Source organism: Lissotriton vulgaris, chromosome 3_1 (assembly GCF_964263255.1).
Source record: "Lissotriton vulgaris chromosome 3_1, aLisVul1.2, whole genome shotgun sequence".
NCBI lineage: Eukaryota > Metazoa > Chordata > Amphibia > Caudata > Salamandridae > Lissotriton > Lissotriton vulgaris.
Window position 1 is genome coordinate 853,005,508 of NC_141689.1, and position 22,743 is coordinate 853,028,250.

At 45.2% G+C, this 22,743-nt stretch overlaps 1 protein-coding gene across 1 annotated transcript in view; it reads right to left on the reverse strand.

Annotated features, from left to right (window-relative positions):
• Positions 1–22,743, reverse strand: part of LOC147727114 (spindle assembly abnormal protein 6 homolog) — a 574,453-nt gene that overhangs the window by 362,847 nt on the left and 188,863 nt on the right. Inside the window, exons 4-5 of the mRNA XM_086961156.1 lie at positions 14,759–14,863; positions 4,910–5,072 (exon numbers count right to left, since the gene is read on the reverse strand). Coding sequence (XP_086817282.1) covers positions 4,910–5,072; positions 14,759–14,863 — 268 coding nt within the window. The remainder of the gene's footprint in view (positions 1–4,909; positions 5,073–14,758; positions 14,864–22,743) is intronic.

The window sequence follows — 22,743 nt, forward strand, 5'->3', positions numbered from 1 at the left end:
TACCTTAACATAAAACAGCATACCAAAACAATGCAGAGATGGCATGCTTGTACCTTCCCAGCACTGGTGGCGATGTCCGGACGGCTGCAGTGGGGGGCTGAAAAGATGGCAGTAGTACAGCGGTTGTCATGGGGAAGAAAGCGTAAGAGCTCGCAGTGTTTGCAGCCTTAAAAACCCCGGTGCGGGCCCTTTATTAGGAGAGCAAGTGCAGCTCCTCCGATAGGCCCCGGTACCAGCTCTCACTAAATTATTAGAACCGTACAGTACAGTGAATATTCAATCTCTGCAGCCCCTCACTATCTGCCCGCTGATCCTCACCGCCTGTCCGCCGGTCATGTCCGCTGCTCCCCTGATCTCCGCCGCTCCTCGTCACTGCTCCTCCCCCACGCTGATCTCCGCGGCTCCTCCCCACACTGTTCTCTGCCGCTCCTGTACGCCGCTCCTCGCGTGTACGCCGCTCCTGATGTCAGCAAGCACGTCGCGGCTGGCGCTACTTTGAAGGGTCTACTTTTTTTTAACTTATATTTTTTAATAACGTATTTATATTTAATTTATATAGCCTATGTCCATCTGCACACCCTGAGGATTACAACGATGTATCGGGTGTGTGGATTGGCGCTGTGGTTCCCGAGTTTACCCGCCTCAAAGCCTCAAAGTTCTTTCTTTATAATAGTAGTATAGATAGGTTAACTTGTGCTATGAATATGACCTCATGGGGGGAGAGAGATGACGAGTGGAGTGGGATGAGGAAGGGGAGAGGGGACAATTTACCAATATCAGATGGTGTGGACATCCGGTGAGGTGGGAGAACGGGTGTAGGATATAACCAGGAGAGGGATGGTGTGGCCATACATTAAGGTAGTCATGATGTGGATGAGCTGCCACAGGGACGGGGTAGCCTGCATCCCTACGGGGCGAGCAAGTGCTTCAGTTTCGAAGGTATGGTGATGGTGAATCTCGGTAGGGTGGGGAGGGGGAGGGGATGAGGGGTGTCTGCCTATGTGACCAGGCATGTTTTGAAGTTGGTTAAGTGGGGGAGAGGGGGAGACAGACAAAGAGGGGGTGTGAGGTGAGAAAGAAAGAAAGAGAGATGAGGAGAAATGGCAGGGATCAGAGATAGTGTTGAATAGGGGTCGGGAAGAGGTTGAGAAGAGGGCAAAGGGGGGAAAGGACACAGTGGGGTGAGTGAATATTAATGATGAGCAGATATGGGAGGAGATAAGGGAGGGGGGGAATTTATTGTGTATTTTCTCTGCAGGTTATGAGCTAGTTGTGCAAGTTTGGCCGGGGAGATCGTCGAGGGTAGCGGTGTCTCTCTCTTACGAATGGTAATTACAACAAACAGGGGCAGCCCAATTACCTGAACCAGGGGCAGAATAAAGACTAAAATCCTAATAAAGGTTCAAGTACTACATCACACAAAATATAATGTAAACTAATAATGAAAATAATCCCAACATAAACAATTATGAAAACTACATCACATAAAAACCAATACCCCTACACACCGACACATTATATATAAAAAATAAAATAGAATGATAATATAAAAGACAATACAGTCAAACCAGTGGTGCTCACACAGTTACACAAAAAACATGATAACAATGATTAACAGTGTAAACAAAGACAGTGGCTGAGGAAAATAATTATACATAGAGACTGTTAAGACATAACACAAAAACATAAGTAGAAAAGGATGCTTCCACTCCTGGCTTCCACTAATCATTCTATTAAATTTTGAATATATTGTGTTGCTATGTAGGGGTATCATTTTTTATGTGAGATTATTTTCAATATTAGTTTAATTTATGCTTTGTGTTATGTTATACATGAACCATTTTTAGGATTCTAGTCTCTTAGGAATTGGCCCCACATCTGCGGGAACACCTCCATCTGATTCTGTAATCCATAGATAATGCATTCAATGGATGCTGTTTGGATCATTGCCACCTTCCAGTCCTCCTGTGAAGGGGGCGTAGTTGACGTGCATTTCCCAAGGATGCAGAGTTTAGCAGTGGAGAGCGCTTTGTGAAGGAGGCAGCATTGTGGTTGCGTGATATCCGGGGTGCCACCGGTGTCATGCAGGAGAATGATGACTGGAGGTTGAAGGGGTAGACGGAAAGGGATTGCCTCACTCAAGGTGTTCCCAACGAAAGACGAGAAGGGTTGAATAGAGGGGCATTCGCAAAGTATATGAGGGAGGTAGCGGCGTGCATCCACGTGTCTCCAGCACCTGGAGTGCGGTATTAGCCCCCCTTTGTGCAATTTTGTTGGAGTCCAGTACCAATTATGGAGGGTTTTGAAGAGGCAGAATTTTAGTCGGGCCTCTTGTGTTTCCCTGTACAGTGCCTCCACCATTTCCACCCAGTCTTCCTCCTCGACTGAGAATTGTAGCCATGCTTGTCATTTGGCCCATAGCCCAGATTGGAGAGGTTGTGAGAGCAAGTGATTTATTAGTGTACTATAAAGACCCGACACGACTCCTTTGTGTTTGCCCCATAGTGTCAGATACTCCACTATCGCAAGAGGCGGCAGGGTCCAAGACTGAGGGCCAAGGCAGCGTCACAAACAGTGTTGGAAATAAAGGTATTGCCAGGCATGTTGAGGAAGCAGTCCGTACTCCTCTCACAGCTGAGCGAATGGTTTTAATTCACCATTTAGTAGTACCTGATCTAGAGATCGTATGTTTGAGGCTTCCCATATGGGCCCGTGGATTGTCCACCAGCTTATTCTGATGCTGTCATTGCCCTGTAAAGGTGCCTTGGTGTGTAGACGATAGTGGACGCCCAGAAATCGATGCACATGATGCCTTGCTTGTGGCCTGCACAACAGGGTGCCAAGCTGGTCTAGTCAAGCAAGGGCACCGGTACAAGAGATCCAGTCTGACGCCACTTTTGAAAAGTGATCTTTCTGTTGTCACCCATTGGGGGGGGGGATCCAGTCACTCCAGGAGTTGGTATGCAGGCTGCAGAAGGTGAAAGGCTAAGGTATATTGTTCCACTGTGGGTAATCCCAAACCACTGCAGGAGCGACAGGCTCTATATTTGGATGCCAACCGACAGGGGCATGTGGCGTCCAAGATGAAGGCCCGTATACGAGCTTCAATGAGGCATAAAGTCGTTAAGGGTACCACCATGACAGTGTTCCCAGGACATAGGTGTAATGTTGTTGCGTGACCATCCTTACTACTTGGACTATGCCCCACATGGACAAACCCAGCAGGGACCATTTATCAAAATCTTCTTTCATCTGGGCTATAAGGGGTGACCAGTTATTTATCACCACTCCTTTCAGGCATTTGTTGACCAGTACTCCTAGGTATTCGAGCCAGGAAGGTTTCCACCTATAGGGATAACCATGGACTACAGCTCTTGTGGTGCCCAAGGAGAGCGAGAGGGCCTCACTTTTTTCACAGTTTACTTTATAGCCTGACAGGGCTGCAAAGCCGTCTATGATTTCCAGTAGCATCGGTCGCAAGCTTGGTATGTCCCTAACAGTGAGTAGGATATCGTCGGTGTACAGGTATATTTTAGAGAGGACGTCCGCAATAGAAATGCCTGTGAAGTGCGGTGAATGGCGAATGACAGAAGACAGGAGCTTCATGGCTAGTAGGAACAGGAGGGGGGAGACCGGGCAGTCCTGGCGTGTTCCTCTCTGGATTTTGAAGGTGTCCGACAGAAAAACTTCAAGGATTTAAAACAATATGACCACCTTGTTGGCCCTGAGTGGCATATTATGTACATGGGATAAAGTAAGGAAATTCTTCAGAATATTGAGCTATTGAGTCATAAACGGGCATGCTCCCCTCCTTCTATGTTTTAGTTGCCCTCAGTTCAAGAATCAAGCACCTGTAAAAAAAACACAGCCAGCAGTGATCAAGGACATGCTAGGAAATGCTCTGGCATCAGCTTAGAGAGGGTACCTGAAACAAGAAGTTGGGTAGAGAATTTAGTTATGCTCCTTTTTATGTGTATATACGTTTGGAGAGGGAAAAACTCTGGGCTTAAACAACATATGCTATGACCAGACTTTGCCCCATCGTGGCAGCCTTCTAGTCAAGCCGTAAACTTTGCAAATTTGACTCCTTGATGTTGCCTCGGAAGAATAGGAGATTCCCATACCATCACACATTCCTCAGTGCATTGTAAACATCCAAGACCTAAACTTGCATCAAGTCCCTTTTCAGAACACTGGCATTATCACAATTGTGGCTATTTGCACATGCAAAGGGGTGGCCCTGGAAGTCCAGGCCTTTCTAGATTAAGTAAATCTTTGAGAAGGGAATTAATATGCTGGCGAATAGCTCAGCCCTGAACCTTTATATCTTAGTTCTCACAGAAGCCCAGATACCCATAAAATGAGAAAGAGCGTAACCGGTAGTGGGTAGGGACTAAGTCCCAGGGTTATCTCAGAGCAGTTCAGTAGTTCTGCAACTGTCTTCCATAATTCATAACTCTCACTCAGAGATCAATTACTGAAAACCGCATTTCTAAACATTTGCCTAACCAACGAGTGCCCTGTTCTATGTTTTCCTTTAAAACTAAATACCTAAGTAGACTACCCAACGTGCAGTGCATTTATATTTAGTTAGATGGAAAAATGTTGGGTTCAATAATTTCATTCACAAGACGCCATCCTCAGTGTCTCCATCTTGCTCTCTTGTTTCCTCTTCCATGGCCCCTCCCTTATTTTTGTAGTGTCCTCTTCAGGCATTCAGGTGACCTTAGGGCAGAAAAAAGCAATGTACCGCAAAGCTACATAATAACGTAAAAGGTTAAGTGGGATGATTTTGTTGGTCATAAGGTGGTACGGTTACATGGTTATTTATGTGTGTGCAATTTTTGATGCTTTTCTTTTATTGGCTGAATATCCCAAACCAGTATGCGAAATTAACATGCGCTCATACCTTTAAATATTTAATGCAGGTCGCCAAATATTTCTTCACATCGCTGTCGCTGCCGGCCAGAAGCTTCAGGGAGAGATGGGTAAGGTGTTTGAATGGATTGGTTTCAATTACATTCAAGCTTGCAGATGTGCAATCACGAGATGTTACAAGTTGTAGCAAAAACCTGCGACCGATAAAAACTATACTTTAATCACACTGATACACTAATTAGCATTTTGAGTTTAGATTAGAGCTTACTTATGTTAATAAACGAGGTAAGAAACACAGAGTAAACCTTCCCTGTCAGAGTCGAATGAGACCGCCTGCGTCAATTTAGCAACTGAAGTAGTACACATTTGACCACCCACTGCAGGCAGAAAATATAGAAACCAACTAATACATACACGTATGAAATAAAAAAGAACTACGACTTAAGTTAGAAAATATGGCAAAACATATCTTAGAGGACAGGGCGCCGAAAAGAGGTCTAACTATTGTAATGAGTAATAATTTCTAGGATAGAATAAAAATACATTCCTGTTCAATTAGGTCAAAAATGAAATATCTCACACATCACTTAAACTGATCTACAGGGATATGAAACTACAAGCACAACATGACAACCGGTGAGCAAGTCCATCGGAATAATAGTGGCAAATACAAGTCTGAATGAAAGAGGTTTCAGAGTGACAGTTAACCTTACTAAATTATTCATGACCGAGGAATGGATCACCAAATCTGGGGTGATCCGCTCCCCTACTCATCCCTGAGGAAGATACTCCAGCCTGTAGCTGGAGGACAGAACCAACCATTTCCAGGATGGGAACGTTTCTGATTTTGCTGGCAAAAGTAAAAGTTTGTGGCAACTCTCTCTATGCCAGTTGCATGGGCGTTACTATTGCTAGTGCAGGAAATGAGGGGATGCAGCAGCTATTACTGACCCAGATTCGGGCTGGGCTTAGTGTCGGAACCCAAAGCAGCCCTGGCAATTTTGTTGGACCAGCCCCCTGGGGGCCTTGGAAGGGGAGTGTGCAAGTGTGCACTGCTGCTTTTGTTACTGGGGGCCAATATTGCAGCACCGGTTAAATATGTTACCACCGTGGGATACATTCAGAAGCACCCAGTGGATTCCCACTTATTCTGTAATAAGCTTCCTCTGTATAGACGATTCTGAGAGGCGGTCCAGCCTCCAACCTCTCTGATCCCCTCTCCTCTTCAGTATACAGCATGGGGTAACGAAGCGATACCACACGTTACTGAATTTTGCATATTCCTTTTACTGCTCAGGTCTACAGGGAGTCTATTTTAAGATTTCCTTAACGAACAGCTAACATTTAATTTCCACGCTGCTCTCTGAAGCACACAGCTATGGCCCTTCATGTTAGGAAGATTCGATTTTCCATGAACTCAAGAGATGAGTAAAAGAGATACTGCCTTATGCTTCCTGGAGAATCGCCTCAACTTCAAAGGTATCATTTCACAGTACTAAACAGAAAGCTAAAAACTGTAGTTTCCATTGACCACTTTCTTAGAATGTCTTGAAAATCTTCTGCTTGCCCTGTTTTATAAGAGAGTTCTATGAACGGCATGATCGAATTCACTGGCTCATAATATTTTACATGAATTCAACAACCTTTCAATGAAATGGCCAGATGTCATGATGGCCAAACAAGTCACTGACATAGGCCAGCCCAACATTTAAAAACAAAAAACAAGCATTTGCAATGCAATAGATCTCACATTTACGATTGTTTGAGCTATTGGCATTGTAAATGACAATGCCTTTTATTTATGTGTTGTTTTTAAAACAAATAAATAAAAGGCATCGTCATTTACAATTACAATTACCTATTGCCATTTGAGAAAATAGTGCTTGGAGGCTGTAATTAAAGCCTACTGAGTAACAACACTCGTAACAGGTGGTGCGCCATGGGAGGTTACAAAATGAAACAAGGCGGTACTAAGGAGGGACTACTAAGCGTATTGACCAATGAACAGCCACAGTTTACAGTGGACACAAGCCAATTAAAAATATGGGCGGAGGGAGGAGAACCTTCAAGTCCCTACCTTGAATACAGCATGCCTCGCGAAGCAGCTTATGTGCTGCAGAGGCTCGACCTAAAAAGGGTAGAAGTTAGGGTGAAATGCAGAGTCAAATGGTCACTGCTGTGATATACCCAAACTTCAGGGCATGATTCTGAATTCTGGCAGTTCTGAATTACCCTTCTGACTTTAATAAATGTAGTACAATTGAATTTGGATACAGTAACATATTTTATTTGCAGCATTTAAAAACTACATAAATTCAGTATGCTAAATAAAAGCAAGTTAGTGCGATTAAAACAGATTTAATGGATATTTTTGAGAATCTGTGGAAATGTTTGTAGGCTAAGGGTCTTATAACAAATTGTACTTCACTGGTGGGGTCGAAACTCCACATCCCTAAACACTTATAATGTGCAATAACACCCCACCGGTGCCGTGGAGATACAAGTCAATCCCCATGGACTAGACCAGAGAATAGCCATGTCGACCTGACTTTTCTGGATCAGATTCCACGTAGTTTTCCCTGTTCCATGAGGTAACACCCCTTCTTACTACCTGCTCTGAGTAGTTAATAAATGGGAATAGAGAGTCTGTGCTTGGCCCCGGATGAGGTGGGGACAGTGTCAGGGGCAGGGTAGGCTGGCGGGGGAAGGGGAGAATGGACTGCTCCTCCCCTGCTGTTGAAGGATTCAGCTGTTGGCTGGGGCAAAGGCCAGGCTGCTTTTGCAGCATGATCTTCATGTTTTTAGAAGCGGATTATTCTGAAATGTATATTTGAGCCCAGTGTTTCAGCACCTGGAAAACCTGGAACCCACAGAGTTACCACTGCTTCTAACTAAAACTCAGGCTCATAGTAGGGTAATACACCGTTTGCAGCAGACACTGATTTGGAATCCAAGGAGGACACAAGTCATCCCACAGAGGTTGATAAAATAAGTGCTCTTAAACGATGCAGAAACTTCCATCTTTTATTGAATAACATCTGTGGTGGCTGGTGAAACTGGATGCGCCGACCCCATAACCAACAATTTCCGTTTTACTAAGCTTCCACACTACATTCCCTGCTTGGCACCCCATGCAGAGTAGAAGCACATCCACGCTGAGTGATAGCACAGGCTCCTAGCACAGACTCCTGCTCTAGCTCAGGCATTTCCCCTTTCTCCTTCTCAGTCACTAATGCTGTTCGCATCAGCACTCCAGGGAAGGTAGGTCTGTAATGCCAGCTAAATGAAAAGTCTCAGATATTCAAGTTGTGCATGCACATTGTAATTCTATGTCAATCTCGCATATATATGCTTTGGGCCTCAATCTCGAAAGGTCTGCTAAGACTTACTGTTGTAGTACTCATGGATTAGTCCTAAATTTTGTCCCTATATTGTACGTCTTGCGCAAGACATACAACGTAGGGGTATCCATGGACGAGGAAGGTGAGGACAAGGAAGGAGAGAGAGACCATGGTGAGGAGGAGGCCGCAACAGCAGGGAAGGGCCTTTTTTTAATTGTAATTATATTAGGGAGGTTGGAGGGGCCGGCTAACTCTGCTCCACCACAGAGTGCGAGTTTTTCCTGAACTCCACATTCTCAACAGAGCGCGGAGTAGGTAAAACTCTGCTGATGGAGTGGAATTACTCGCCCGGGCTTACTTCTATACAGCTTTCTCACCACACCCTATGCAAAAAGACTCCACAACGTCAGCATTCGCAGACAAAGCCCTGGACTGCATCTGCTCCTTCCTCACCGTCCGAACACACTGAGTCCGACTAGCTCTGTCCTCTCAGATCCCATAGAGATCAGCTGCAGAGTGCCTCAGGGCTCCTCCCTGAGCCCCACTTTCAAAAATCGGCATGGCCCCTCTCGCAGCCATTGTCAGGAACTACACACTCAACATAGTCTCCTACGCCAACGACATCCAGTTCATTCTCTCCCTAACCAAAGAAACCTCAATCGCCAAGAACAACTTTCATGCTGGGATGAAGCTGCCGCCGCTTGGATGAGGACAGGAACTCAGAGAAGACCCAAGTCCCCACGAGCTTCACCCCCCTCCGCCTGGGACAACTTCTGATGGCCTGCAGCACTTGGAACCTCCTTCACACACCACACGCAGAACCTTGGCATCATCCTGGAATCCTTGCTCACCATGAGCAGCAAGATCTACGTGGTCTCATCATCCTGCTTCAACATGCTATGGCTGCTCCAAAAGATCTTCAAATGGATCCCCACCGAGGCTAATTCAATGGTCACCCATTCACTTGTAAGCAGCAGGACTACGGCAATGCATTCTATGTGAGTATCAGCCAGAAACTCCTCAAGAAACTGTAGAACATCCAGGACACCTCTACCAGACTTATCGTCAATGTCCCCCACTGCAGCCACATCACCAGCCACCTAAGAGTCCTCCACAGGCTCCCTGTCAACAAAAGAATCACCTTCAAGCTCCTCACACACGCCCTACACGATGCGGGACCTGCGTATCTCAACCACCATCTCTCATTCCACGCACACACCAGAGACCTCTGCTATGTCCAACTGGTCCTAGCTAAAGTCCCACGTATCTGAAAACCCACAGACGGAGGAACATCCTTCTACTTTCTCACAGCAAAGACATTCCTCACCACCTCAGACAACCACCATCGCTGCTCCAATTCAGAAAAGACCAACACAGAAGGAGGGAGGGCGGGTGGGGGCAAGCAATGCAGAAGGAGGGAGGGCGGGTGGGGGCAAGCAACACAGACGGAGGGTGGGTGGGGGCAAGCAACGCAGAAGGAGGGAGGGCGGGTGGAGGTAAGCAACACAGAAGGAGGGAGGGCGGGTGGGGACAAGCAATGCAGAAGGAGGGAGGGCGGGTGGGGGCAAGCAATGCAGAAGGAGGGAGGGCGGGTGGGGCAAGCAACACATAAGGATGACATACTCAGACCATGCCTCAGTTAAACTGCCTTTACTCATCGGATTTTGGTGTACTGCGTAACTTGTGGAGGCTGTACGCCCCAAGTTTGCTGGATACAGCATTTCAGGAAGAGCTGTGGGAGGAAATACAGGACTTTTTCGCCCACAATAAGGGTTCGGTGGATAGCGTAGAACTCATTTGGGAGGTATTCAAGGTCACGCTGCGTGGATTCTGTATAGCAAAAGGGTCGGGAGTCCTTTAGGATATACTTACCCAAATCCGAAAACTAGAGATGGACCTAAAATCACTGGAAGAGGAGATAGTTCAATTTAGAGAGACACTCACAGAGTATATGGTCGCTGCACAGAGGGAGATGAGATTTCGGGGCAAACATCGGGTGGCCAGGTATTATGGTGAGGGGGAAAGATCAGGCAAGGCGCTGTTGCACACGGTTCGTAGGCCCCTCTGTGCTAACATTGTGCTGGAAATTGAAGATTTGGAGGAAACGGTATATCGTGACACAACCAATATTCGTAACGCCTTCACACAACACTACCAACGCCTTTACACAACTAATAGGAAGGACGAGATGGACTTGGCGGGTTAACTGGGAGATGTGGCCCTGGGATGGCTAAGCGACGTGCAGAGAACTTTTTTGTGTGCCCCGTTTGAAATTGATGAGCTCAGAGAAGCTATTATGAGCATGCAATCGGGGAAGACCACAGGGACATATGGTATCCTGACAGAAATATATTGACCTCACGGCCCCATCTTACGTGAGGTGTACGAGGAATCTCTAGACGTTGGCAGCTTGCCTGCATCTATGAGGGAGGCTTTAATTATTTCCTTGTTGAAACCTGGGAAGACGCCCCAGCACTGTGACTCCTACAGACCGCTTTCCCTCCTAAACTGCGATGCAAAAATATTGGCAAAGCTGGTTGCCACCAGGCTGAGACTGTTAATGAAAAATGTAATCCTCCCAGACCAATCGGGCTTCGTGCCTGACAGAGCCACCTCCCACAATCTAAGGACATTGTTTACTGTTCTCAATAATGTCTCTCCTGAACTGTCTATGGCGGCTATTTTTCTAGATGCCACCAAGGCTTTCGATTCTATCGAATGGGATTATATGTTTGGGGTAATGCTGAGAATGGGGCTCCCCCCTCTCTTCCTCTCATGGATCAGGTTACTATATCATAAGCCAGTGGCCAATGTGCTTATTAATGGGCACACGTCCCAGACGTTTTCTATCACTAAGGATACCCGGCAGGGATGCCCACTCTCCCCCTTGCTTTTCGCTATAGCTGTGGAACCTCCGGCGGCGAGGCTACGGCAACACCACAACGATAAGGCTTTGAGATGTAACATGAGACAAATCCTCATATCACTGTACGCAGATGATATCACGCTGTATATCAGAGACCCGCAGGACAATTTGAATCTGATTCTTCGGGAATTTATAGTAGTTGGGAAGTTATCAGGGATCCAGATTAATTGGGGGAAATCTTGTATTTTCCCATTGACGGCATCCACAGTCCGATTCCCATTGGATTATCCCTTGGAGTGGTGTGATGAGGAGTTGCGCTACTTGGGGATTCAAGTCACTAGGGACAGGGATGAGCTACTGCATCCCAATTATGGCACTGCGGTGATGCGGATAGCAGAGTCGGTGACCAGCTGGATCGCGCTTCCCCTGTCAATGGCAGGCCGAGTCTCGCTGATACAAATGGTAGTCCTCCCACAACTTCTTTACTGGTTTTTAAATATACCGTACTACCCTGGAAAATTCTTTTTCACGACACTTAGGTTTGAACTGACACGCCTTGTTTGGGGAGGGAAGCAGCCACGGTTGTAATGGAATATTCTTATTAGGCCATACTCCCAGGGTGGATTTGGCATACCGGATTTCGAATTATATTACATTAGCGTACAGGCTCACTATGCCTGGTTTTGGGTGAAACAGCCAAGGTATATGCCCCAGGTTGCGGCGGAACATTGGCTCGCACACCCCCTTCCATTGGATGGGATGATACAGGACTCACACAACCCCAGAGAGAAAACGCCGACCACCATCACACGCACATTGGCGGCTTGGCAGCACATAGGGCGGATACAGCAAACACCTATGCTCTACTCTTCATCCCTGCCACTCACATACCACCCAAACATGCCTCTTCTCCAAGAAACACTGTTCTATGATCTCAGAAAGCGCACACATATTCATACGTGGGGGGACTTGTATCATGAAGGCCACTTTCGCACGGCTGAACATATGTTTCACGGGCTGGAGCAGACCCCACTGGATTCTTTTCTCTATGTCAGAATCCGGCAGGGCATAAGGTCACTCACCCGGGATTCCCCGACGAACCGCAGGAATTAACCCCTTTACAACTGCTACTCAAGAACACGACGGCCAAAAGACTTGTCTCTCTGATCTATTGGATGGTACACACACAGAGAGAAGTGCAGGCTGCACCGGCTCGCACCCGGTGGGGGGAGGAACTGGGTCTTTCCCTGACGGATGATCAGTGGGACTATTGCTGCCTGCAAACTGAGAGGGTGTCGTCCAGTAGCCGGCTTTAAATAATACATTACTAATTTTTACATAGACTATTCTACACACCAGCTAGAATGTATAGGTACCATTTAAAGGACTCAGACAGGTGTGACAGATGTCGTGCGCCTGGGGCAGACTTTCTGCATTTGGCTTGGGAGTGTACGGGGTGAACGAATACTGGACGCAGGTTTTTGAAGCACTGTTGCTGATGACAGATACGCCCATAGACCCCCACACCGCTGCTGGACTTGCACAGCTACGCCAAACCAATACAGGCAATACACCGTAAGTATGTAGCCCTTGCCTTACTAATAGCCAAGAGGCAAGTGGCCTGTAGGTGGAGTAGGAGGCGGGCGCACAAGTTCAAGGACTGGGTTACTGACCTGGTGACATGACAGGAATGTCTTCATGCATACGCTGAGCTGCTACCCTGTGCATCCAGACCTACTGACATTTGGGCTCCGCTGACGTGCTACTTGTTGGCACACCCACAAGAGAATATGACAGCGGGCGCTGAAATAGATGTACACTAGCAGAGCTCAAGTATTAACATTAAGGGAAAGTAGTAGACCAATTGTTGTACACTGCTGAGGGATCTCTCTAATGCGCTGCTATTGGAATGGGCAGTAGTCCTGCAGCGGAACCGTTCAACTGGAGAGGGGACGGGTTGAGAACATGCTACTTATTGCGCAGGAATGGTTGTAATATAGTATATATGTGTGTTCTTCCAATGTATAATAACTAATGGCAGGTGCTGGGCGGTGACCGGTTGTAATGTCGACTACTTAGAAATGTAATGTCCGCCAAAGAGTGAGAATATGTATTGCATAGAACATTGAATGTATAGTGACTGTGGGAGCTGTTTTTTGAATTTTTTAATATTTTCAACCGAAACGCAATAAAAATAAATTGTTTTAAAAAAGCAACACAAGGATGGAGGGCAGGTGGTGTAGTTCCGTGAGTTTGTGGGTCTGGTTCGGTGGTTCCGAATCCGTTCAATAAAGGTCGTCAGAAATAGGCGATTTTGGTGTCAGCAGACCGCAAATGGCGAGTGTAGCGCGTACGAGTGTTTTCGCATGAATCGATCTATGAGAACACTACGTATTCGGGGATTCCGTTTGAACCTTCGGGTTCCATTTTGTGTACGGCAGCCATTTTGTATGCTTGCCCTCACATAGGCCGATGACTGCGGCCGAACGAGTCCTTGAGACACTTATGCCTTAGCTGACTTCTGAATGACCTGGCCGAACTGACTCCTTGCCCGAGGCTGACCTCGCTGAGCCAGTTCCTTGTTAAGCAGCTGGTCAGATAAAGATCAAAGGGTAGGACATGCCCGAGTTTATAGTACCTTTCTATCTTGCTTCCAATCTGTTTCTGTTCCTTCCTTTACAACATAATCACTGATTTGGGTTGAGGGTTTTATGATGGGTTTGTCTGGCCTGACTGAGCAGGATAATGGAATGTGCTTGGTATTCTCTGGTGGGCTGGACAACAGAAAGAGGGATTGTCGTCATACGCTACTTTTAAATTGTCACACTGTCATTGGTCAGTTTGTATGAACCCAATGCTAATTTTGAATGTTGCCTGAGGCTTCATTTTTGGCATAAAAGACCATGCTCCGCTCATTGAATTTGTGCAGTCTCTAGCGAACCACCCGTGTGTGCTTCGTATATCTCTATTCCTGGTTGCAGCCAAGAAACTTTGGTCTTTGACGTCATCAAGAAGTATCCCGTGTCTCTGTTGGCCAAGGCACGGGAACTCGAAGGCATAGGGCGTTCTCCCTGACGCCACTGGGTTCTAAAACCCGGTCCCTCAGTGGGGGCAGGAAACAAAGAAAAAGGGAGGGAAGGCAGATGGTGGGGACAAGAAACACTGACAAGGTGAGGTTGGGAGATCGTGAGAATAAGCAACATGGACTTGAGAGAGGGTGATTGGGGTGGCAGGCAAGACGGGGAAATTAAGGAGGAACACAGAGCGGGCTACAAGTACATGAGGCAGTCAGCTGAAAAAACACACTATGTGAAAGAGCTTAAATACAAAGAAAAAAGTAGCACATACACATTGAGAGGTAGAAGGACACAAGTAATGCTTCCATGCTCCAAGGAAGGGACAAACACACAAATAGAAAGACAGCCATATGCACCTGTACAGTATAGAAGCAAGCAAATGGAAGTGAAAATGAAGCCAACCAATCATAAGCTACTAAGCACACTATTAGAAAACAAAAGAAACAAATGCACTTTCTAGATTAGACCTGAAAAAGAGCAGATGAACAAGTGATATTTGGTTCTCTATGGTTTGGGAAAAATATGTCTTAGTTCCAAATTCAGTAACTGGTAAACTGGAGATGTGATTGAATAAAAATGTGCTTCATTTTACTTACCGAGGTACTTGTTTTTCTTGTTCAGAAATGCATTGTTCTAAAAGATCTATGAACCTCTGAGGAAAGGCTGAAAAATCCACGAGTAGTCCTTGTTGGTTCTTTAAACTGAAATTAAAAGGTGTAACATCAAAAATGAAGGAATAAGAACATAGAATAGAAACAGAACAGTCATTGGCAAAGCCAAGAGGTCTGTCTGTAAGGCACAGATGCATATAAACGGAGACACTGAAAATGCTTCTTAAATGCATTGCAATGAACAAACGCTGTTTATGACTTCAAAGCATTCACTTCTGGCTTTGCCTATGATGGGACGAATAAGTAGCAACAAAGAATTGCTTTCTCTATAGAATTTATAGGAAATAAAGACTTGAATGTGACAAACCGCATGATGGCTGAGTGCACTTTTCAGATGTAAAATAGTCCCCCACACATTCTAATGAAAGCACTTCCTAAAAGTGGAATGAGGCAAGAAATAGACAACCAAATGACAAAGGCCCTATAGCTATGTGATAGCCGAACTAATGATTCAAGGCTGTACAATTAACCAATTGGGGAGGGGCATGGGTAACTCCAAGGAGCGAAGGGCAAGGTGATCTGAGTAGGAGCTATGTCTATTATATTTGATGACACTCTATAAATACACTGAGGGACTGATTGATGCAGGAGTTCTATCGGCTGTAGACTGCCTGTTGTGCCAGGGAACAGTTGTTCCCCGGCGGTGGGGCAGGACCGCCACCACACATTATGCTGAGCAGGGAATGGCACAGTCGTGCTCAGCATATTTTGAGTTCTTGCACTGACAACCTTTTCATGGGGGAATCCTGCTGAAAAAGCTGGCGGTGCAAGAACAAAGGGGACCCTAAAGGGCCCCCACGCCATGGGGAGACTTTCAGGGGGGCATAATATGTGCCCCCTGTCAGCCTTCCCCCCAGTTCCAGCATGGCATGGACGTCACTGTCCATGCTGTGCTGGATCTTTTTGGCCAATCCCATTGCAGTGCCTGTTTTCAAGGCACTACCATGGAAATAGCCAAAAGACCGCCAACCGTATTACGAGTTGCACATTTTCAACTCGTAATATGGTCTGTGGTCCTTGCGTGACTTTTGTGCAGCGGCACCGGCATTAAGTCAGCGCCGCTGTGCCAAAGTCATAATTGGGCCCAGAGATTTTTTACTACTTTATGATTTATTTGAGTTATGAATTAAAGTGGTTTCCAAGTCCTACTCATTATTGAATCAAGAAGAATATATGAAAGGTGGGGAAGGGAGAACAGTCTGGAGGAGGGGAAGGTAGGGGGACCTAATGTTGATCTGGGATGCCAATGGGCTAATATTTCCCTGACATATTCCCGACAGGGGCACACCTTATTTGATGTGAATGGAGTTGATTGACCAGGGTAGTGGTCAAACTCTAACCACTGTTTATTTACCAGATTTAGAACAATCTTTTATCATTCTGCAAAAAAGACATCTCCATGCTGGAATTAATTGTTTTAAAATGTATTAACAAAAAAGTTATGTGTAGGGAGCTACCCTTTCTGTCAGGAAAAGGACTGGGTCAATAACTCTAAGAAAAAACAGGGTGCCTTTTCCTGATTGTTATGCCTTGTGGGTATGCCACTCCTGCTGGAGGTGGCAACCTATGTGTGAACAGGAATCGTGCAGTCTTATATAGGTTACCAAATTTACAATCTAAGTTACCAACCTTTCAGTGTCATACGGGACCATATATAAAGCATAGAAATGTTTAAAATTTGTAGTTCATTTATTCAAAAAAAAATTTTGTTTAAAAAGTCATAGTATTACAAAACTGTTGCATTAGAAAATCGTTACACGGTATATATTCAATGTATATAAACAATATTAATAACACATTTCTTAAAAGACAATATCAATTATTTTTAAAAAAAGTTCTACTTTATACAGCATTATTTCCAAAAAACATATTTGTAAAAGTAATAAAACACAAATGTTCCTAATGACACTGAAAGGTTGGTAACTTAGATTGTAAATTTGGTAACCTATATAAGACTGCACGATTCCTGTTCACACATAGGTTGCCACCTCCAGCAGGAGTGGCATACCCACAAGGCATAACAATCAGGAAAAGGCACCCTGTTTTTTCTTAAAATGTATTAAAGCATAACTTCTGTGATCCATACAAATGCACTAATTATATCTTGCAAAGAAAATAAATATATAACAGCATGAGGTAAAAGAGTAATATATCACTTGGTGAAGCCAAGCTCAGTCTTTGTATATTTAAAAATAATTGGTACCAGGAAAACTTGCAGACAGCTGCACAGTCAAACCAGACATAAAAACAACTCACCAAAATAATGTCATTACTTGGACTGCATTTGTGCCCATAATATTTTAAACCTAAGCTCTGTGTTATTTTGAAATTGTTTGTGTTGTTTTAAAATGGGTGTCTTACCGCATCAGATGGCCAAACTAATACTTTGGGGGGAACCAACCAAAAAGCAACTTAGTGCCTTGGGGAACCAATCAGGATTCTGATCTATGGCTGTGTAGACAGAGCTACTAGAGCTTTAGCCACAAATGACAGAAGCAGTGCATACCCATGTAGTGGGTGCAGCACTGGAATGCCAAAGACAAGCTCGTCTGAGCCCTAACGTGCCCGGCCAAGGGCCAGCCACTATGCACAGACTATCACTTATTCCCCTAACGAAATGAAAACCTCCACTCGACAAGCTACAAACTAGACACATTACTCCTGCAAAAACTATACAAATTAGGACTCTCAAACAACAAAACTATAATGCTCCATTTTACTGAAACTAAAGGATCATTACCCCCAACAAAACTACTAAAACCAAAAACACCACACACTGCCCCAAAACCAATCAGTTAACAATCATCTATTTAACCACTTGCTCCATGGTGAAACACCAAACCGAGATCTTCAACCTACTAGAATCTGAATGACCAGACCTTCTAATATTGACTGAAACATGACTCATCGAAGAGTCACCCCTGACATCCTTGCCGCCCTACCAGACAACTACTATATTCTTCAAACCAACTGACCAGCTGATAAAACAGAAGCCGGGCAGCTGCAGTGAAAAAGACCCATCTCGGGTTCACTAAACTAACTTTTAATCAAGATGGAATCTAGAACTTCTTCGTTATTATGCTTACTCACATACAGACCACCATATTATATGCAGCACTTCCCACATCTGTTCTCTAAGCTAATCTCCTCCTTTTGCAATAACCATGCAAAAAACATTCCATTGGTCAGCGACTTGAGCTGCTGGACTAATGATGACCAGGAAGGTTAATTATCCACGGACTTCTTTGATCACCTCAGCAGCCTAAACCTCGAACAGCATGTGCTCTCTCCCACACAAATCAAAGAACACATGTTATACCCAGTTTGACCCACCCATCTATCGTTGTCCAACCTCAGTCTCTCCATGTGTGTGGCCTGACCACAATCTAATTAAATTTGCATTAACCAATATGTCCCTGCAAAAACTACAACCGTGTCTGAGAATCTTATCTAGTAGTTCGTGAAGGGTTGATCTTTTGTGAGTCTCTGGCAAAAACCATACTGGATTTAAATAACATCGGCCTGTATGGAAAGTGATCTCTGACCGGTTAAAGACAGCCAGTGATATCCATGCCCCCTTATGTAAGTCAAAACAGGCTAGATGGCACGATTCTTTGAAATGGTTTAGAGAAACCTAACACTAGCCAAGCTCAAGTTACGCTGTTGTGAACGAAAATGGTGGAAAAACTAACCCTCAGAGGCAAAATAAATCTATGTAAAACACCACAAATAATACAAAATATATATCTTGCAAGTCAAATCCTCCTCTTTTTACAAACAAAATCCTCTCATCCATAAATAAATCTAAGGAGATCTTCAGAATAGTCTCCGAACTCTCAAATCCTGACAGAGTCACATTACCCATCACTCCATCTCAGACTCTCTGTAACACACTCAATTCTTTTTTTATTGACAAAATAAAGATCATTAAAGAAAGCATCTCTACTAGCACTCTTGAAATCAACTCAGGAAGACAGGAACTCTATCTTCATTTCCTGATATCAGCAAGGATTGCCTCAAGGACCATGCTGCCTAAAGTAAAATCATGCTCTCCAAATGATACCTGCTCCCTAAAATTCTAAAACTAGAATTCTCCAATATTGCATATCCAGCCCTCTTACTCCTTAACCACGCCATCAACCTAGGGATCGTGCCTAGTATATTCAAGTAAGCTATCACATAGTACCCCTTCAGAAATAAAGTAGAAGTGCCACTGACACTGAAAAACTATATACTCATTTCTCTATTACCCTTGTTGGCGAAGGTACTAAAAGCACATGTGGCACAAAAAATCTGTGCCTTTTTAGAAGAGACCAGATTCCTGGATCCATGTCAGCAGGTTTCCACCCAGCCCACCCCACAGAAGCGGTCATCCTCTCTGTGATAGAGGACATGCACAAAGAATGCCATAAAAGGGTCGCAGACGCACAGGTCCTCCTCGATCTGTCAGCAGCCTTCAACATGGTGGACCACAATATTCTAGTGGAAGGTGTCAAGGTCAGGGGGGGCTACAGAGCCCAGCGCTTGACTGGATCATCTCCTTTCTAAGACTGTGATAAATCAGTCCACCTGACTCTATACAATTCATCGAAGGTTCATCTCGACTGTGAAGTTCCACAGGGTTTGTGACTTTCCCCACAGATCTTTAACCTTTACATACACCCACTAGCCCACTCTCTCAAAAACAGAAACTGCACGATCTATAATTATGCTGATGATATGCAATTACTTTTTAGGATTGACAACTTCCAAGAATCGAAGGAGAACTTTCAAACCACAATGCTGTTCAACGTCGACTCAATGAACAGCAAACACCTTAAACTGAACTCAGATAAAACCAAAATTGTCATAAATAAAAGCAAACTTGAATACTGGACAGCATCACTGTGCCCCCCTGAGATGGGAGCCCCCCAACCACCAAAGAATCAGTAAAGATTTTCAGGGTGATTATTAATGCCAAACTATCCATGAATGCACAAATCAGAGAAGTAGTCTCTTAATCCTTCTGAATGCTCTGTAGAATGAGGAAGCTCAAAATTCCCTACCGTTGAGGCTCTTCTCCAATCTGTCATTGCGCTTGCTGTCTCTAGAATAGATTACACCAATTGCCTATATGTGGGCCTACCTAAATACCTCATCAATAAGCTCCAAATTACCCAGAACCAGGAATCCTGATTAATATATCGATAACCTAAACAGAGCCACATCACCCCTCTAACGAAAAATTTCCATTGACTGTCTGTGGAATATAGAACAATATTCAAAACTGGTTGCATCATCTTCAAAACAATCAATTATAAAAGTCCTGCATTTATTACTTTCCGAATTCAGAGGTACACCCCTAAATGCACTGGAGCTCATATGAACTATTTGGGGGTACCTAATTTCAAGAAGAAGGGAAAGGGTAGCACCAAAATTGCAGTCATCACACCCAATATCTGGAACTTTCCCCCCCCCCACCCTCCTCCCCTAGAGATTAGATTGACCTCACCTCATGCTATACAAAATTCTGGAAACTGCTAAAGACATGGCTATTAGGTAAGCATCCAAATACATTCTTGATACCAGCATTTTCACCTTACCGTTCCCACACCAGCACTATAAAATTAATCAGTATATTCACACTTTTTAATTATCGGTAACATAACATAACAATATTTGGAAATTCTAAGCCTCAAAGCCGAAGCATAAAAACTTTAGAAAGCTTGAAAATATTATGATCAGACTAAAGGTGTATGCATATTGTCTTCGAATCGCCCACCCCCGCTTGGCTAGATCGACCACTGCACACCTTTTTAATCCAAAAAGTATAGCTCACTAGTCATGATAGGGCCTAGCTCTGGGAAAAACTCTGAAGTTGCAATGAAGTGGCATGGTGGGCATGACTAATGTAATAGAATAACCTACAGAATATAGGAGTTCATACAATAAACACTTTTACAATTCAAACTCATGTGAAATAAACAAGGAGCAAGGCGCACTACAAAGTTGTGTCAGTTTATGCCAAAAACAAACTTCCAATTTCGGAATCTGATCAAAATGAAATCCTGCTCTCGCCTTAGAGTCCATTGGGGAAATTACTATGACTGGCATCTGAAACATCCCAGTAAAACAATCTACCCCTCTAAAGCCAATTGAAAGATACTTTCTAAGCTTTCGCTAGAATGAGGTGGGATTCCTTTTAGAAAGACCCCATGGAATTGTCTAATGGCTGGTTTTGCCTGGATATATACCAGTCCAGGAACTTTAATCGTAATCAAAGACTCATCTGACATACTTCTTACAGAAGTAATCCATCTAATATTTACAGATCACAATGCATCCAAAATAGGGATAACCAAAAAAAAGTCAAGCTCTGCATCATAAGCATTGTAATTATCTACCTGATGACACACCTGTGGCAGTCTTGAAAAAACAGAATTCTTAGCTACACACAGATTTTCTAGCAGGGAGTATATTGTTGATACTTTTGAGGAGCATAATAATTATCTCCAAGACAGAAGATGGGAAGGCCTCTGATGTGCCTCTCTACTGACCCCTACATTTATTGGACCTTTTCGTGCCTGGAGAGGCAGTCAGAGGGAATGAGCTGCCCTCATCGCCGCCACCGATGACATCAGGACCGTGCTTGACAACGAAGAAACCGCGGCCCTCATTCTCCTGGACCGCCTTTGACACGGTCTGCCACCGCACACTACGAACGCGCCTCCACGACGCCAGAATCCAAGAGAAAGCCTAGGACTGGACCACCTCCTTCCTCTCTGGCAGAGCACAGAGCGCCCGCCTCCCCCCTTCCGCCCCAAAGCCACCGAGATCATCGGCGGCATACCCCAAGGCTCATCCCTCAGCCCAACATTGTTCAACGTCTACATGGCACCTCTCACCCACATCGCACCACCTCAACATCATCTCCTATGCCGCTGACACCCAGTTGATCCTCTCCCTCACCAAAGACCCCCACAACGCCAAGACCAACCTCCACAAAGGAATAAAGGCCGTCACCGGCTGGATGAGAAACAGCCGACTGAAGCTGAACTCGGACAAGACGGAGGTCCTCATCCTCGGATCCACCTCCTCGGCCTAGGACGACTCCTGGTGGCCGACTGCACTAGGAGCACCCCATACACCCACCGACCACACACACAACCTAGGGGTCATCCTCGACTCCACCCTCTCCATGACGAAGCAGGTCAGCGCTGTCTCCTCATCCTGCTTCAATACCCTCCGCATGCTTCGCAGGATCTTCAAATGAACCCCCCGAAACAAGAAGGACGGTCACCCAGGCCCTCGTCAGCAGTAGACTTGACTACGGAAACGCACTCTGTGTAGGAGCACCGGCCAAACTCCTGAAAAGGCTCCAACGCATCCAGAACACCTCCGCATGCCTGATCCTCGACATCCCTCGCCACAGCCACATCACAACCCACTTGAGAGGCCTGCACTGGCTCCTCATCAACAAGAGGATAACCTTCAAACTCTTCACCTACGCATACAAAGCACTCCACAACACCAGACAAGAATACCTCAACAGCCGACTCAGCCTCTACACCCCCACCCGCCACCTCCGCTCTGCAGACCACGCCCTCACCACCGTCCCCTGCATTCTGCAATACTTGGAACACCCTCCCCATTCACCTGCGGCAGACCGAAGACCTTCTAACCTTCAGGAGACTTCTCAAGTCCTGGCATCTTAGAACAGTAGCAGCTCCCTCCCACTCTCCAGCGCCTTGAGACCCTCACAGGTATGTAATCCGCTTTAAAAATACTATGATTGATTTATTGATTGAGTGAATGAATGAGCAAGACCAGCTTTTTCCTCACAAAAAAAGTCACTTGCCACTTAGATATGAAGGCCACATCAAAGATTCTCTAGTTGGGAGACAGCCATTGTGAGACCAAAGGGTTGGAGC